General features: G+C 53.8%; 1 protein-coding gene across 4 annotated transcripts in view; it reads left to right on the top strand.

Annotated features, from left to right (window-relative positions):
* Positions 1-15,948, top strand: part of NDRG3 (NDRG family member 3) — a 138,862-nt gene extending 122,914 nt beyond the window's left edge. For 2 of the 4 annotated variants that reach the window (XM_044985205.1, XM_044985208.1), the window contains 9 exons: positions 2,322-2,378; positions 5,559-5,662; positions 6,530-6,595; positions 9,082-9,133; positions 10,627-10,674; positions 11,553-11,588; positions 11,668-11,719; positions 13,791-13,829; positions 14,349-15,948. In XM_044985205.1, the coding sequence (XP_044841140.1) occupies positions 2,322-2,378; positions 5,559-5,662; positions 6,530-6,595; positions 9,082-9,133; positions 10,627-10,674; positions 11,553-11,588; positions 11,668-11,719; positions 13,791-13,829; positions 14,349-14,527 (633 nt within the window). In that variant the 3' untranslated portion in view covers positions 14,528-15,948. The remainder of the gene's footprint in view (positions 1-2,321; positions 2,379-5,558; positions 5,663-6,529; positions 6,596-9,081; positions 9,134-10,626; positions 10,675-11,552; positions 11,589-11,667; positions 11,720-13,790; positions 13,830-14,348) is intronic. The other 2 variants (XM_044985207.1, XM_044985206.1) reach the window with 2 other exon arrangements.
* Positions 15,949-16,534: the final 586 nt, after the last annotated feature.

Genomic DNA, 16,534 nt, shown 5'->3' on the forward strand with positions numbered 1-16,534 from the left:
AGACATGGTGGTGACGGTTGCAAAGCCCACTCTCCAGACGCTCACCTGGTGGCTGGATCCGGAGATTGTCTGCGCAGGGGTCCCATTCCGCCCTCCTCGCCCGTCTGTCACCCTGACCACAGACGCCTCGGCGCTTGGATGGGGTGCTCACATAGGAGACCTACACACCCAGGGTCTCTGGTCAGCCCAGGAGCTCTCCCTCCACATCAACGTCCGGGAGCTGAGAGCGATCCGTTTGGCGTGTCTCGCCTTTCGGTCCCACCTCCAGGATCGCTGTGTAGCGGTGTACACAGACAACACCACAGCAATGTTCTATGTGAACAAGCAGGGCGTAGCCCGATCCTCCCCGCTTTGCAAGGAAGCGATGCTCCTATGGGATCTTTGCGTGACCCACTCGATTCGCCTAGAAGCGTTTTTTTCTGCCAGGGGTGCAGAACACGTTGGCCGACCATCTGAGCAGGTCCTTCGCCTCCCACGAGTGGTCCCTTCGCCCAGATGTGGCTTACACAATCTTCCAGAGGTGGGGGTTTCCCCAGATAGACCTGTTTGCCTCTAGAGCCAACAGGAAGTGCCACAGGTTCTGCTCGTACCAGGGTCAAGCTCCGGGCTCCCTCTCCAATGCGTTCCTCCTGCCATGGACGGATCCCCTCCTCTACATGTTCCCCCCGTTTCCGCTCGTACACCGGGTGTTACTCAAACTTCGGAGGGACAGGGCCCGCGTAATACTTGTCGCTCCGGCCTGGCCGAGACAGCACTGGTACACCTTGCTGCTCGAGTTGTCAGTTCGGGATCCCATTCCCCTTCCGTTATGGCCGGACCTCATCACTCAGGACCTCGGCAGGCTTTGTCACCCGAACCTGCAGTCGCTGCATCTTACAGCTTGGTTCCTGAGTGGCTGACCAACGCAGAAAGGGGTTGTTTGTTGGCGGTGCAACAAGTTCTGCTCGAAAGTAGAAAGCCTTCGACGCGCTCTACCTACCTCGCGAAGTGGAAACGCTTCGCGATCTGGTGCGACCAACGAGATCTTAACCCATTCTTGGTCCCCATCCCGACCATCCTCGACTACCTCTGGTACCTGAAAGGTCAAGGTCTCGCGATCTCTTCCCTGAAGGTGCACCTGGCGGCTCTGTCGGCCTTTCGGCCCGCCATAGGAGGCCGGTCCGTCTTCTCTAACCCGATGGTTGCCCGCTTCCTTAAAGGTCTAGACCGCCTGTACCTGCCAGTACGTCATCCTACTCCAACTTGGGATTTAAACCTGGTTCTGGCTCAGATGATGAGACCACCCTTCGAGCCCCTGGCCACGTGCTCTCTGCTTCATCTCACCTGGAAGACGGCCTTCCTCGTGGCAATCACATCCGCCAGACGAGTCTCGGAACTCCGCGCCCTGACGGCCGGTCCCCCGTATACCGTCTTCCATGGGGACAAGGTGCAGCTTCGACCGCACCCGGCCTTCCTCCCCAAGGTGGTGTCGGCCTTCCACCTCAACCAAGAGATCTTCCTCCCGGTCTTCTTCCCGAAGCCGCACGCCTCACCTCGTGAGCAGCAGCTCCACACCCTGGACGTCCGCAGGGCCCTCGCTTTTTACATCGACCGGACGAAGCCCTTCCGGCGTTCGACCCAGCTATTTGTGGCGATTGCTGATCGCATGAAAGGCGAGCCGGTCTCCTCGCAGCAGATTTCATCCTGGGTGACGTCATGTATACGAACGTGCTACGAGCTTGCTCGCGTCCCCCCATGCCGACTCACCGCACACTCGACGAGGGTGCACGCCTCGTCAGCCGCCTTCCTGGCCCATGTCCCCATCCAGGACATCTGTAGAGCGGCCACCTGGTCTTCTGTACACACCTTCGCTTCCCACTACGCGTTGGTGCAACAGTCTCGAGACGATGCAGCCTTCGGCTCAGCAGTCCTACACTCGGCCACGTCTCACTCCGACCCCACCGCCTAGGTAAGGCTTGGGAATCACCTAAATGGAATGCATAGGAGCAATCACTCGAAGAAGAAAAGACGGTTACTCACCGTAGTAACTGTTGTTCTTCGAGATGTGTTGCTCCTATCCATTCCAGACCCGCCCTCCTTCCCCACTGTCGGAGTAGCCGGCAAGAAGGAACTGAGGAGCGGACGGGCCGGCTGGGGTATATATCCAGCGCCATAGCGGCGCCACTCCAGGGGGCGCCCAGCCGGCCCGCCGGAGTTGCTAGGGTAAAAATGTTCCGGAGAGCCGTGCACGCGCGGCGCGCACACCTAAATGGAATGGATAGGAGCAACACATCTCGAAGAACAACAGTTACTACGGTGAGTAACCGTCTTTTACTTTTCAGTTTTCAGGCTGGACGACCAACATAGTGGACATTGTCTTGGCTCACCATTTTGGTCATGTAAGTAAACTGCAGGCTGCAGAGTTGACAACACAAAGCAAGGTGTGGGCCTTATGCTTTGTACTCAGCTGACCTTCAGATCTTGAGATCTCTCTGTGCCAAACAAGGGTTGCCACAGATGGTGCCAGGTTCTCTGCTGGGCAACTCTGCAGCCGGGACTTTGTACCTTTAGCGGCATTCATGCACATCCTATCACCTGCCCTGCCCACTCACTCCATTCTCAGCATCAGGCAAGGCAGTAAAATGTGAATGAAATCCACTGTCTCCTGCAAGAGAGCTGATTTCCTAAACTACCCCATCCCCTGCCTGCACCTAGGAAAGGAATGGTAGGGTCGTGTGGCATATGACGATGCCAGTCTCTCAACTCTGATGCCATCCAGGCATTTAGAGGGTCTCTGAGAAGCAGCAGTTTCTAATAGTCAGCAATGCAAACTCACATCTTAAAAAAAATAAAAAATAAAAAAAAAAAGACTCTTTTCTCACAGCTCCCTTTGCTCTATGGTCCCAGTGCAGAGCAGATCTCCACTGGCTTCTGGGGAAAAGCCAGCAACAAAGGAAGCTGTCTATGCTCTTCACCATAAACTCTTATATTTCCTGGGAGCTTATCTAGGGAACAGCTCTGAATTTGGGCAGAACTCGGAAAATGTTTGAGCCCATCCCTTGCACGGCCGTGTGCAGTGTTTTTTTCAGCAATGCAGTAATCTGGGTGAGTTCTTTATAGACAAACTCACTCTTTTATGGTAAACGGGTTTTCCAGGCCAGTATGTTCCAACAGAGGCCTTTTGTTTGCAAACTTCTTTCCTGGTTCTGGTTTTCGAAAGCAACCCTTCTGCTCCAAGTGCTACCACTTAGCAGCTGTTCCTCTGCTTCCTTTTGCTATCACTACTACTTAGCTTTGAATCCTGCCCTGAATTCCCCCACTGGTTAAAAGGTCTGAGGAATTTACATGAGTGTCTCCAGAAAAGGGTTCTGTTGGTGGAGTTACAGATGTTCCCAGCTGCTATAGACAGAGGGTGTGAGTGGCAAGCAAGCCTGCAAACATTGCTTTCCTGTAGGGTGACCAGACAGCAAGTGTGAAAAAACTGGACAGGGTGGGGGTAATAGGAGCCTATATAAGAAAAAGACCCAAAAATCGGGACTGTCCCTATAAAATCGGGACATCTGGTCACCCTACTTTCCTGCCTTTCCTGGGCTTGTCAAATCCACACAGGGTCAGACATTTTGTTGACCCAACAATTAAGCTTCTCCCAGTCCCCGCAGACCCTGGTCTGTCCGTGGAAACTAGTGCAGTGGGAACCTGGTGTGTGTTTGTCCTGACCCTCCTCCATATTTACACAATGCAGCTGGTAAGAGGGGACCAGCAGGTTCCTTTGTGTTCAGTCTAGAGACATTTTGGTTGCTATGAGAGTTGTGGGGACAGTAGGACAGTGTGTCCAGCCACATACCAAGGCACTAACCTGCCCTACTTCCCCGTCAAGCTCTTCCTTTTGACTCAGGGGCAGCAGGGCAAGGGCCACATCCTGCTGAGCCATTCCCAAACTAGTTGTAGTCGCAGAAGAGGGGAAAAACAGATCCACGCTTCTTGGAAACAATGATTCTGTCTAGAGGCTGACTAGTTCAAGGTAATTTCATACCAGTTTCTCTCTTTCCAGCCATGGCTGGCTTTCTCTCAGTCAGGACCTTCCACAGAAGTACAAAGTGATGCTTCCTCTTGTCTTCCTAGGCGAAAGAGCTTTGCCTAAATAGGCTTTTCACTTATATTCAGTTCCTGGAGACTTCAGCCCCCTTGGCAAAGGACCCATCTGTCCCAGCTTGCAAGAGCTCTGGCCCTTGTGTCTGTCTAGTGATGGCTTCTCCTCTCTCCTTATATCTTCCCAAAGTCCCTATTTTGCCCCCAGACTCAGGATGACCTCACGCTGTTTTTCCATTCCTGTGGGCTTCCCATCCCCCTGCTGATTTGTATGTAAATGGGGCTGCCACATTTTGATTCCACCATGCCTAAATTACACAGGACACAGCCTTCCCTCCTATCTGGGAAAAATCCTGTTCTCTCCCTTTGTTTGGTCACAGACTTTAAAGCATAATATTAGTGAGGCTCAGTAATTCCTCGTCTGATCTTAATGCGGACCTTTCACAAGAGTATTAATCACCACCGGGTGACCAGTTCACGTATGATACCTTCCGCTCCCCTTCGACACAGGCTGTGACAGCAGTGAGTTGGGTGTAGTGAATATGTCAGGCCTGGCACGAATTGCTGGCACACAGGAGCGAATGCCTAGTGGGTCTCTGTCACAACAACCAAACCTCTCACATCTGTAAGTCACTATTTAGTGTATGCTCTGCTCTCCCCGCTTCACCTCCTCATGTCCGCTCCTCACACTCCCACATTGCTCCTTTCTCTCCCCCTCCCCCTACAATCATATCACACAGTCAGGGCTTCTCTACTCGTCAAATACTCTGCTGGTGTGGCTGCGCCAGCAGTGCCCCTAGTGGAGAGGCAGCATAAGCCTCCAGAAGGAGGAGTTCTACCAGCATAGCTACACTACCTCCAGGAGCAACATTAGCTGTGTTGACAACAGCGCTCTGCATCTACGCTGGTTTGTCGGCAGAGCTGCGTCAGTGGGGGAGGGGGATTTCACACACCTAACTGACGTAGATATGTCGGCAAAACTTCAGAGTGTGCACCAACCTCAGGTGAAGCATCTTTACAGGTCTAGACAGGGGAGTGAGACTTTTCTCTGCAAATAACACCATTCTAAGGGCTTGTCTATATGAGAAAATTGTGTATGGTATAGAGAAAGTGGCAAAAGCCCCTAATTTGGAGGCAGCTATACTAATATGAGTGCTTATACAAGTATAGCAGAGTCCAGTTCAGGAACCAAAATAAGCTACACTGGTATAAGGCATCTTTCTACTGATATAACTGCATGTGTACCAATATAATCATCTTGGTAAAAGATCATACCCTTAATGGACCTAGTTCTACCAGCAAAACTTGTAGTGTAAATCAGTCTTGAGTGTGGTTTGGGGTTTTTACCATTGGCTTTATCAGCGGAATGAATTGTTTATCTGAACCCAGCTCAGTGAAGTTCATTTCTCAAATTGCATTTTTAAATGTATAATAGTAACAAAAGAGGTTGATCAATGTCTTTTTCTAAACTTCCCTCCCCCCATGTGCAGGAAGAACTGCAGGCTAATCTGGACCTGATCCAGACGTACAGACTCCATATTGCACAGGACATTAACCAAGAGAACCTTCAGATGTTTCTTGCCTCGTATAACAGGTACTGGACTCCATTCTGCTGATGCATAGAAGTCCGATCTCAGTGTTTACCCTCACGCCTTGTGCATCAGTGGGTACAAATAGCATTGTAGCAAATGTAACACCGGGGAGCAGGGAGGAATCCATGGGGGATGAACAGTTCAACTCCAAAGGTGCCCTCAAACCTTTCCTAGTGCCTCCTGGTACTCTTCAGTGAGTCTCTTCCACATATGAGCTACTCTGTGTGAAGCTGCCTGCAGGTCCTAACCCTTCCTTGAATTCAGCTCACGGCCCTGGACTCTTGTAACTAATGATTTTCTCTTACAAATCGAGCCTCCTCAGCCTTTATGCCCAGATCAGCCTCTCTGCCCATCATCTCTTCAGAAACAGAGTAAGCACCGCAGAGTGCTCTGTATTCAGACATGGAGGCTCAGGAGTGCTCTACGCCTGGGCAAAGGGCTCACATCCACCTTTTGTTTCCCCTCATATCCTCTCCGGTTTTGACCTGTAAGTGCAGACCAGTGCTTTGTGTGCTCTGCTGAGTGAGTCACGTGGCTCTGCTAACCTGCCACCACCGCCTCTGTGGGTCAGTCCTAGGTTGTTTCTGAAGCTTGGAGACCAGGCCCTGTTTTCTGACTTATTGCTGCTTCTCTGAGTGGTATGGGACATCGTGATGTGGTATGGGACATCGTGCTGCGTTTTCAGATGAGGCTCGCAAATTCCTGTGTGTGACCTTCGTCACTTTGTATTCTGGTCTCCAATGGGGAGGCTGAGTCCTCTTGTTCCATGGCCCTCTCTCCAGACGGAATCCACAGGATCACATTGGCACCCACCACATCTGGATTACCTGGGTTGGTCTGATGGAGAGCTGTTCTCCTTTGTCTTCCAGCCGCAGAGACCTGGAAATTGAGAGGCCAGTTCTGAGCATCAGTGAAAACACAACAAAAACATTCAAGTAAGTTGCTATGGATCAATCTGTGCACCCGTTGCAAACTGCAGAGTTAGTTCAGCAGAGAGGCTGCTGCTTCTCAGCAAGAGACCCAAGAGCCAGAAAGCTGAGAAGAATTCAGCAGCACTGGCTCAAGATGCAGAAATATTGATCTAAAGTGCGGTGTGGTGGGGGCACATCATGGCTCCAGGGTTAAGGTTGTGCTGATGTTCCCCTTAAAGAAGGAATTATCCCTTTGTTGCACATGGATGACCGTGTGTCCTCCCCAAGCTCACAGCACTTACTTTAGGAGCAGAGTTAGTGTTCTGTTACTGGGTTCTAAGCAGTTCTAAATAGCTCCTTTAGGAGATTTCTTAATGTACTTGTAATCAGTTGGTCGGGGCTCGACCCTCCAGCGGGCAGGAGGGGAGCCACTCCGACTCACTTCTTGTCTCCTGTTAGTCTGCTTGAGTGCCAGGGAACAACGTTAGGAGGCCCAGGCCCTCTGGAGCAGGGGCTGGGCAACAGCAGTACAACGTAGGCCCAGGCCCCCTGGAGCAGGGGCTGGGCAATAGCAGTACAATTAGGCCCAGGCCCCCTGGAGCAGGGGCTAGGCAACAGCAGTACAATTAGGCCCAGGCCCCCTGGAGCAGGGGCTGGGCAACAGCAGTACAATTAGGCCCAGGCCCCCTGGAGCAGGGGCTGGGCAACAGCAGTACAATTAGGCCCAGGCCCCCTGGAGCAGGGGCTGGGCAACAGCAGTACAATTAGGCCCAGGCCCCCTGGAGCAGAGGCTGGGCAACAGCAGTACAGTTATAAAGCCCAGGCCCTAGTTCAGGGCGGGGCAGCAACAAGATACAGGGCTCAGACCCTCAGGCAGGGCTGAGCAGCAGTTCAGTGTATAAGCCCAGGCCCTAGCTCAGGGCGGGGCAGCAACAAACACAGGGCTCAGACCATCCGGCAGGGCTGAGCAGCAGTTCAAGTTCTGGGACTCAGGTCCTCAGTCAGGAGCTGAGCAAACAACCGGTAAGTCCAGACCTTTGGGTCGGGGTGCTGGTGTGAGGGGGGAGACTGCCACCCGTGAGTGGGGTGGCAGGGGGGACACAGGCCCACCCACTCCACTGTGTCCCAGCCTGGGGCCCTAGCAGCGGCGTGGATCCACGGCAGTCAGTGGGGATCCTGGCCGCAACACACTGACATGGGCACGTCGGTGCCCGCAGCCTGACAGGGGTCAGCTACCACCGGGCTACACTCCATTCCCCCCTCAGGGCCTACCTCGTCGATCGCACTGGGTTCAGGCCAGTCCGTCTGCATCGGCTCCTCTGGACCCGGGCTTGGCGGCAGGTCCGGCAGCTCCTCCGGGAAGTTGGGCCAGGACTGCTCAGGCGGCTCCTCCGGATAACAGCAGGGCCTGGGGGGCTCCTCGTCGTAGCGGGCGCTCGGCAAGCCTGGGGGCTCCTTGTCGTAGCAGGTGCTAGGCAATCCTGGGGGCTCCTCCCAGTACCGGCTCCGGGGAGGCTCTTCGTCGTAGTGGGCGCGGGGAAGCTCTGGCCAGGCAGGGCAGTTGCCTCGGGCCGAGGAGGGCTCCCAGCCAGGAGCTCCCGCCGGCACGTCTGCTCGCGGCGGCGGCTGCCGTCTGACTGAGCTTTGGTGCCCTCCTTTTCTACTTCCTGCCCCGCCCCTTGACTTCTGGGGGGCGGGGACTGATGGTGGAAGCTCCGCCCACTGGGGGGTTAGTAAGGGAGCTCCCTCTGCTGGGCAGGAGGGGAGCCACACCGACTCACTACAGTACTTTTCTGTTTTGATTTTTCGAGATTTGCAGATTTAATCACTTCTGGGTTATAGCAAAATCTAAGACCTAGGCTAACTTTAAGTTTACTAATGTTATTTTTTTTGGTTTTTTTATTTTTTTGAATACTTGGTCATAAGTAAGGCCGTGACCTCCGTGACTTCTGCAATGGCAGGTGCAGCTGGCCAGGGGGCCACTTGAGCAGCTCGGGCAGCCCCTGGGCCAGCCATACCGGCTGCTGCTGGGGCAGTCTCGGGCCACCGTGCCCCTCCCCCCACTCACCCCTAGCAGCAGTAGGAGTTTGGGTGTGGGAGGGGGTTGGGGTATGGGAGCAGGTGAGGGCTCTGGGCAGCACGTCCCTCAGGGGGGCTCCCCGGAAGTGGCCAGCATGTCCGGCTCCTAGGTGGAGGCGCAGCCAGACAGCTCCATGCACTGCCTCCACCTGCAGGTCCCACCTCTGCAGCTCCTATTGGTCGCAGGGCTCCCGGGCCACGCACTGCTGCCCAGCTCCCTGCCCCCCGAGCAGCAGCAGGGGTCCCGGGCCACGCACTGTTCCCTGCCCCCGCAGCACCAATGGGGATCCCGATCCACGGTCTGAATTAATAAAGGTTTTTGAGAGGCTAGAGGAGAATAAAGCCAAGTTGGATCCATGAAAGCTATGAATAGATTAAAGGTCACCCAGACGCACTGCAATTAATGTACTTCTCTGCTGGCTTTTGCCCAGGTGCCCTGCCTTATTAGTGGTTGGTGACAGCTCGCCTGCCGTTGAAGCTGTGGTACGTATACAAGGTCTCTTTTGCACTGAATGCTATTCTTAGTCCCAATGAGCAATTAGCAACTCCCCACCTCACCCCACCTACTGACCGGCTAGTACTCAGGACTCACCCTAAACGTCTCACAAAAAGGGCTTGTCTTTTATTTATATTAGTCTGTAGCGCTGCTTGTGTTTGCCAAAGGCAGAAACCAGGCTGCATGCCCTGGAAGCTGAGAGAGCGGTCAGCTATTACTTACAGCAGTGGTGTGCAAACTGGGAGTGCACCCCTCTGCGGGGGCACAAGAGATTCTCAGGGTAGGGGGGGCACGAAGAAATTGGGATCCCACGGGTCCCGCAGGATCCGCTGTCATAATAGTGGGAGCAGGATAAAAATAGAGTGGGTATTGCGGGACAGGAGCGGGGTTAAGAAAAATAGACCTCCCACACCGCAAACAACATGAATGCCTTGGCCAGCAGCCATCACTCTCCAGCTGCCCAGCTGTGAAGGCAGCGCCACCACCAGCAGCAGCACAGAAGTAAGGGTGATAATGGGCATGGTACATTCCATGAATGGTAAGGGGGGCGTGACTGGAAAAGTTTGCGCACCCCTGATCTAGAGAACTGAGCATTTCAGGAGCTCTAACAGCCTCCTTGGGGACAGATCTAAAGGGAGTTTCAGCAGAAGAGCTACGGGTGTATTGACTAAACTCCTTGTACCTGAGCATCTCAGGGCTCACGCAGCTATGGCTGTGGCAGTTTCAATGACATGTATCTTGCAACAAGCCCTTAATGTAGATCTGTAGGGCTGCTACATGGCGCTTAGTTCACACCGCCATGGGTCTCTGTTTCCTTGACCAAGAGTCCAGGTCATTCACAGGGTTTGATTTTTGCAGCAGTAATAGTGTCCCCGAGGACTCCAGTCACTTCCCAGCTGGCAGCAGGGAGGCAGCAATGGGCTGTCCCAGGCCTCAGCCTCCGTGGATGTGACATAGCACAAAACAGCCCAATTCCCAGCTCCTGGATAGCACAGTAACATTGAGACGCACCATCCCTTCAAAATACTGCATAATAATATGCCCTGGCCTGGCCTCACTCCACTAGCTCTCCTGGGCTCAGCTAGTCTACATACCACTCGGTACATGTCTCCTGGGGAGCTGGGGGGCCGGATCAGGATTCCCCCTCCATGCTGTGGTGCCTCCCACTAGCTGTGGCTGCCGTAGCGCAGGCTCTTGGTGGATCAGTCTTTAGCACAAGGACGGTTTAATTCTTACTGCAAGAAGTTACTCGTGCCCCTTCTGCTCTACATTCCGTCTGCCCCGTGTCATCCTCCGCCGTCTGATCACCTCCCATGCTGGGATTGTGCTGGTGACAGCCTGGTCCCCGGATGCTCCTCTCACTGAGGATGGCTGCTGTCTCTTGGGGAGCAGCAGCCCCGATGAAAGCACCTGCCCCATGCTCCAGATCTCTCACTTGTGTGCATGTGATATCATTTGATTTTTCCCTTTTTCCTTTTAGGTTGAATGTAACTCGCGGCTGGACCCCACCAACACTACGCTCCTAAAGGTACCCAGCAGCTCCAGGGGCCTGCCACAGGCTGCCTTAGGGATACTGTGTCTCTGCTGAGGGCCCAGCTCTGTGCATTGATCTCCTTCAATGCATCTGGCTTTCACAGAGGTGTCTAGAGAGACATTCTGGGTCAGATGCTCTCCTGAGTGATGCTCCACTCAGCACAGGAGAGGGGGCAGGCTGCTAGGTTCTTGGAGTCTCTCTGCACTGCACAGCTCTGGCCTTGGCAAAAATTAGGGCCGCCTTGGAACTGCTTGAGCTTACACTGACTGGAAAACAGTCTGCAGGGGAGCACTTGCCAACTGAGAACTGGAGTGCAGAGGTGTCCCAGCCATGTGCTCTGCATGCCCCTAGTATGCCCCCTATGCCAGGGCCAGCTGGGGTGGCACAGGAGTCACTTGCACCGCCTTTAGACCAGCTGCAAATCCCTGCCACCTCCACCCATCACCAGGGATTTCTCAGCTGGGCAGACCCACTCTTATCTCTAGGGGGCAGAAAGGGCCTGGATATTAGGGTAGGGAGTCTATCCCTCCGCTGGCAGGAAGGGCCATAGCACATGGCTGGTGAAGGAGTTGCTCTCTGACTCCTAGAATATGGCCCGGGACACCCCTTGTTAATGGAGATGTGCAGCCTGTGAAGACTAGCGGGCCATGCTCCTTGTGCCAAATGGAGACAGTCATGGTGAAGCGCTGCATGCTGGAACCCCCAGTCACCATAGGCCATGGCTCTGTGTTAAAGGTGAGGGGGCAGCCTCTGCTTTTTGGTCAGTGAGGATCGAATGGGCCCCAGCGGGGCTGGCAGTGTTAGCCCAGCCCCTGGCCTGGCCGCATGGCATGGAGAAGGGACACTTCAAAGCTCCTCTTTCTTTTTTGCAGATGGCAGACTGCGGAGGGCTGCCCCAAGTGGTTCAGGTAATAACTTGTCTCTGTTCTCTGGTTTGTGTTGGCCCCAGCCTGGCACATGTTAACGCCTCGTGTTTTGTCTCCTCAGCCTGGGAAGCTGACAGAAGCCTTCAAGTACTTTGTGCAGGGAATGGGCTACAGTAAGTAGCAAACACAGCTTCCTTTGCCAAGAGGGGCTGGTGTGGGGGGCAATGGGTCTATCCTGGGGATCGGCTTTGCCTGTATGTCTACGACGGGCAGTGTCCCGTCGCACAGCCAGCCACGTACCCTCAGGGACTCGGCTTAGCCTGGAGAAATGACTGTCGCGCTAACGCACGTCAGCAGATGTGTGTATCGAGATGGTAACCACCCTTAGCACCTAGCAGACAGCGTCTCATCTCTAGGGCTAGTGCATGGCAAAGCCTAGACAAGGTCTGCTGCCTTCAAATGGTAACCGCTCTGCGCTGGGTCCCACAGGCAGCCCCTGGGGGAGTGTGGGGCTCCTGCCAGTGGTGGCAGTGAGCTAGCTCCAGAGCAGTGTGTGCTCAGCAGTGCTCTGGACTGAGCTCTGCTCTGGAGCACAGGCACAGCTGTGCGTGCACTGTCCCTGGGCAGGGGGTACCACAAACTGCCCAGAGCGCGAGTCAGCTCCCAAGGCACCTACAGAAATCAGCCCAAATATCTCCGGGAGCCTGGTGAGAGCCTCCTCATGCTTTGGGCCCAGCAGGTGCTTTGCTCTGAGATGGGGGCATGGGCTGAAGTTATCTTCCCTTCCCCCGTTGAACAGTCCAGGAGAAGAGCCTTTTACCTGCCTAAACTGGACACGTCTCCAGTGCAGGGCCCCAGCACTCTGGGTGTCAGTCACGCTGGCTGTGGTGCTGCCGTAGCAGCACTTACTGAGACAAGCCTGTGAGCTGTAAAAGCTGGTGCTCAAACCCCGGTTGGTGTAGCCACTGACACCACAGAACTGGCTGCTAAACCGGAGCATCTTTGTGGCAGGGCAGGGTGTGTGCCCAGCCACATGAGAGGAGGGCAACTTTGCCAGCAGCTGGTCAGCATGGTTGGGTGGGGAATGACAGAGATCTCCTGGGCAGCTAGTCTCGCTAGTCCAGTCATCCCTGAGGCCAAGGAGCCAGCACTAACATACCGGCAGCTGCCAGGGCCCTGGAAGAGTCATTGCCATCTCCAGTATGCCAAAAACATTGTCTGGGCCCACAGTACTTCAGAGCCAGCTGTTGTCCCACGGATATGGACGTGGGAAGACAGGTCTTATCCTACATGGCACCTGCTTGGCAGGAAAGACTGGCCCTCTAGAGAAAAGGTTGTTGACTGAGTAGACACGATCCACCAGCAAACAGAGACGTCAACGTGCTGTGATGTCAGAGGTTCCCCGGATCTTACGTGGACTAAGCGGAGTTCCCTGGGCCTGAGCGTTACCCTTGCTTCCCTGATGGCTGAGCTGCCAATGCTGTCGTCAGGCATTGGAGGGTCAGGGCCCCTTCAGGCAGGGCATGGAGTGCCAGTGGAAGCGAGAGCACCCCTCCTTCAGCCTATCAGGGCAACATGTCTGATAGGATCCAGGTTGTGGCCCAGCAGAGCCCTGAGCGAGGGCCCTGCTACTGGAGAATGGACGTAGGCCAGGGCAGAAGTCACTACCAGCAGGACACTTGCCCCAGGTTAAGGAGCAGGGGCCTCCCAAGCGGAAGGAAAGGCTCCTTCCCCTTGTCCAAAGCAGCTAGTGCTGCTCTAGCTGCTGTCCCCATCTCAGACACCAGCGTGGAGGGGACACCCTGTGCTCATGGGCACAGCTGCAGGCCTTTGGCAGAGGCCATGACTGTCAGCTCAGGGGACAACACTCTGATCCCATGGCCCCCATCTCGGTGGGGAGGCTGGGCTGTAAATACTAAACACAATCTCTCATAAGGGGCCCTGTTGTTCTGAAAGCCCAGTGGAGCCACTAAGAACATGGCTTTTCCTGCTGTCTTCAAGGGAATCCGATTTCCTTTCTTTCTAATGGGCAGAGAGCTGAGTAACATCTGGGGTGATTTCCTTTCAAAGGGAAGCTCCTAAGAGACTATCAGTGAGGGGTGTGAGCCCAGAGCCCAGGAGCACTGGCTGGCTGCAGACCTGGTGCTGGGGTTCACTCCAGCAGCATAGTGCGTTCCAGGCTGACGGGGGAATTAACTTGCTCTCTCTCATGTTCATCTCTTCCCTGTCTCACGTTGTTTCCAGTCCCTTACGTGCAGCTCAGCCACCTGAGCACTGAGTCAGGTACCTGCAAACCCACACCTAGCACGACCAAGGCTGCATACTGAGCTGAATCACTGTCTTATTTCGGGTGCATTGCTCTGGCTGCTTACAGCATGTCTTGCTGGCGCTCTGGATCCTGGGCCATTCCATTGTACGTTGTGTGCGTGCACTGTGTTTTCACCTCTCATTTGTGTTTTGGTGACGGTTGCATGGTTTGCAGCTCTCCGATTATCTGGAGCACAGGCCTCATTTTCAAAAGGTCACATGACCAATCACTACCTAATTTACAAGCTGCCATGGCTGCACTTGCAAATGGCCTGTTATGCAATTTGTAGTCACCCACCTCAGACCTTTTGAAATCAGGCTTTTGATGCATAAAGACCCGGTTTGGGCAGCTCAGAGTAACAGTTCTGATCCTGTGTGTAGCTCTTTTCACGCTTACCCAGCGGGGTGCTGGCACAAGCGAGCCCAGTGGTATCGGCTGTAGTTCACTAACTCCGTGACCTTGCTCCTTTTGACAGTCCTCTTTCTTTCCTGCAGTGCCAACAGCGAGTATGACTAGACTGATCCGCTCCCGTACCCACTCCTCCTCCAGTGTGGGCTCTGGAGAGAGTGCCCGCAGCCGCTTGCACATCAGCAACCAAGGGGAGGGGACTGCTGGGCCCCCAGAAGCAGCTGAAGTCCAAGACACACCTCAAACCATGGAAGTATCCTGCTAAGAGGAGCCTTTCTGGATCCAGACAACTTCATCCTCCCCCACTGACCCCTAGCGTTTCATCCAGCAAAACCACAGTTTTCTCTAACCTGTGCATGCCCATCCAAGCCGCTGCCTCCTTGATAGTCTGTGCTTGGTGCTACTTTGGTCCTTTTTGTATGTTTCTGGGAACAGAACCACTTTAAAAGTCATTAACATTCCACAGGCCAAGTGAATCCGGTTGCTGTACATGCTAGTGCCCCCTCCTTCCTGTGCTTTCTGTGCTGTGTATCGATCCGATGACAGCCGTTGTTTCCCTCTTTAATTTAAATCTGATGTCTGTGGCTTTGTGAGGGTAGAATTGCTTCCTAGTTGTGCTTCTGCTAAAAGACATTAGGACTTTTGTGATGCAGTTCTTAGGGCATTTTGGAGGTGAGGAGAAGCGAGCCCACAATGGTGCAAAACTCCAGGCATGGGAGACGAGTCTTATTCCACACGGTGCGCTGAGCACGGCAAAGCATCCTGGCACTCCTCAGGCTGGTGGGGTTCAAAGCACTCCTGGGGGGTGGGACAGTCATAACTATTGTCTTGGTCTCATGTCTTCAGAATGAGCAGAGCCATCTCTTACCTGAACCTCTTGAAAGGGCAAAGCAATTAACGAGTTAATTCTCACTAATTAAAATGCACTATTCAGCAGACTACAAGGGATTACACTGCTCTACAGCCGAACGAGCATGCTTTGTTGACCCACAGGGACCCTCCAGAGCAGTTTGCAGGCGGGCCAGATGCAGACAGGATCGTTTATCACATGTGGTCATGTCTCCTCATAACTGGACTCTTTGCTGTGACTTTTGGAAATCTCTTAACACTCAGTACGTGATGAGCAGTGCCCAGCTGCAGACCTGGGATCCAGAAATGGGCCGTGGGGGAGTTTGCTACTCCTGCTGTGCCAGCATCCACTTAGCACTGCCACACGGCCCAGCTAGATTGCCAGAGCAGGGTATCCCAATTCAATTATTGCTGCAAAAATGCCAGTGAATCTGACTCCAATCAGAGATGGCCTGTATTCCCACGCCTGGAGCATGTGGCTAACCAACAGCTAGGGAATGTCACCATGCAGATTCTGTCTTCATTCATTGAATTCACAAGTCTGTTGCTCTTTTTGTATGTGGTGAGTCACAGAGGAGAGCAGGCGAATTAATGACCCTGTCACGCAGCAGGGGAGCTCTTCACTGAGATGAGGGATAAGCTGTCAGGTCACTGCAGGTCTCTTGATAAAGTCTAACGCATCCTCTTTCCGCTGCTGCCCAGTTCTGACTGGTAGGGAACTGGCTCCTCAGAGCTTTCATATTCGGCTCCGCTCAGGCAGGGAATGGGACCGGGAGACTCTGCCTGAAGGGCACTTTGTACCTATTATTAAATAAAGCTACAAATGAGTCATTGTTACCTGGCTCCATGTGTTCCTTCTGCTGCTGTTTATTTAGTCACTAATTGCCATCAACGTGCTGGGCGCCCTATAGAGCATGGAATCCATCAGGAACTGCCCCAGCCACTCACACAGAGCACTGTGCCCTGAGTGTGCCAGCAGGTGGGAGCAGTCTGCCGATAGCTGCCTGCGTCATACTCAGCTAGCTGGGCCGAGTTCATTCCCAGGGCTAAGCCGCTCATCCCTAATCTCACGGCTGTAACTATAGTGCAGCATTTTCTTGCCGTAGATCACTAAACACTTCACGTAGGAGGAGCTGTATCGTTATCTTCATACATGGGGTAGTGAGATTTCCCCCAGGTCACACAACAGCTCAGGGCAGGTTTGGTCACAGACTGCATATGGTACACTGATCCCAACGAGTCCTGTCTGAAGCAGCTTGTTGTCCAACAGCGTTGGCTTTGCTGTACAATGCCAGAAGAAACGTGCAGCTCCAAAATAGATATTTGAAGAGTAAATACAAAACTGGGAGCAGTCTCTGGGTTGGAATAGACTCTCAGCAAGTTTCTTCCCTAGTAAATAAGGCCTGGTCTATACTAGAAAGCT

This window comes from Mauremys mutica, chromosome 13, assembly GCF_020497125.1.
Source record: "Mauremys mutica isolate MM-2020 ecotype Southern chromosome 13, ASM2049712v1, whole genome shotgun sequence".
Lineage (NCBI taxonomy): Eukaryota > Metazoa > Chordata > Testudines > Geoemydidae > Mauremys > Mauremys mutica.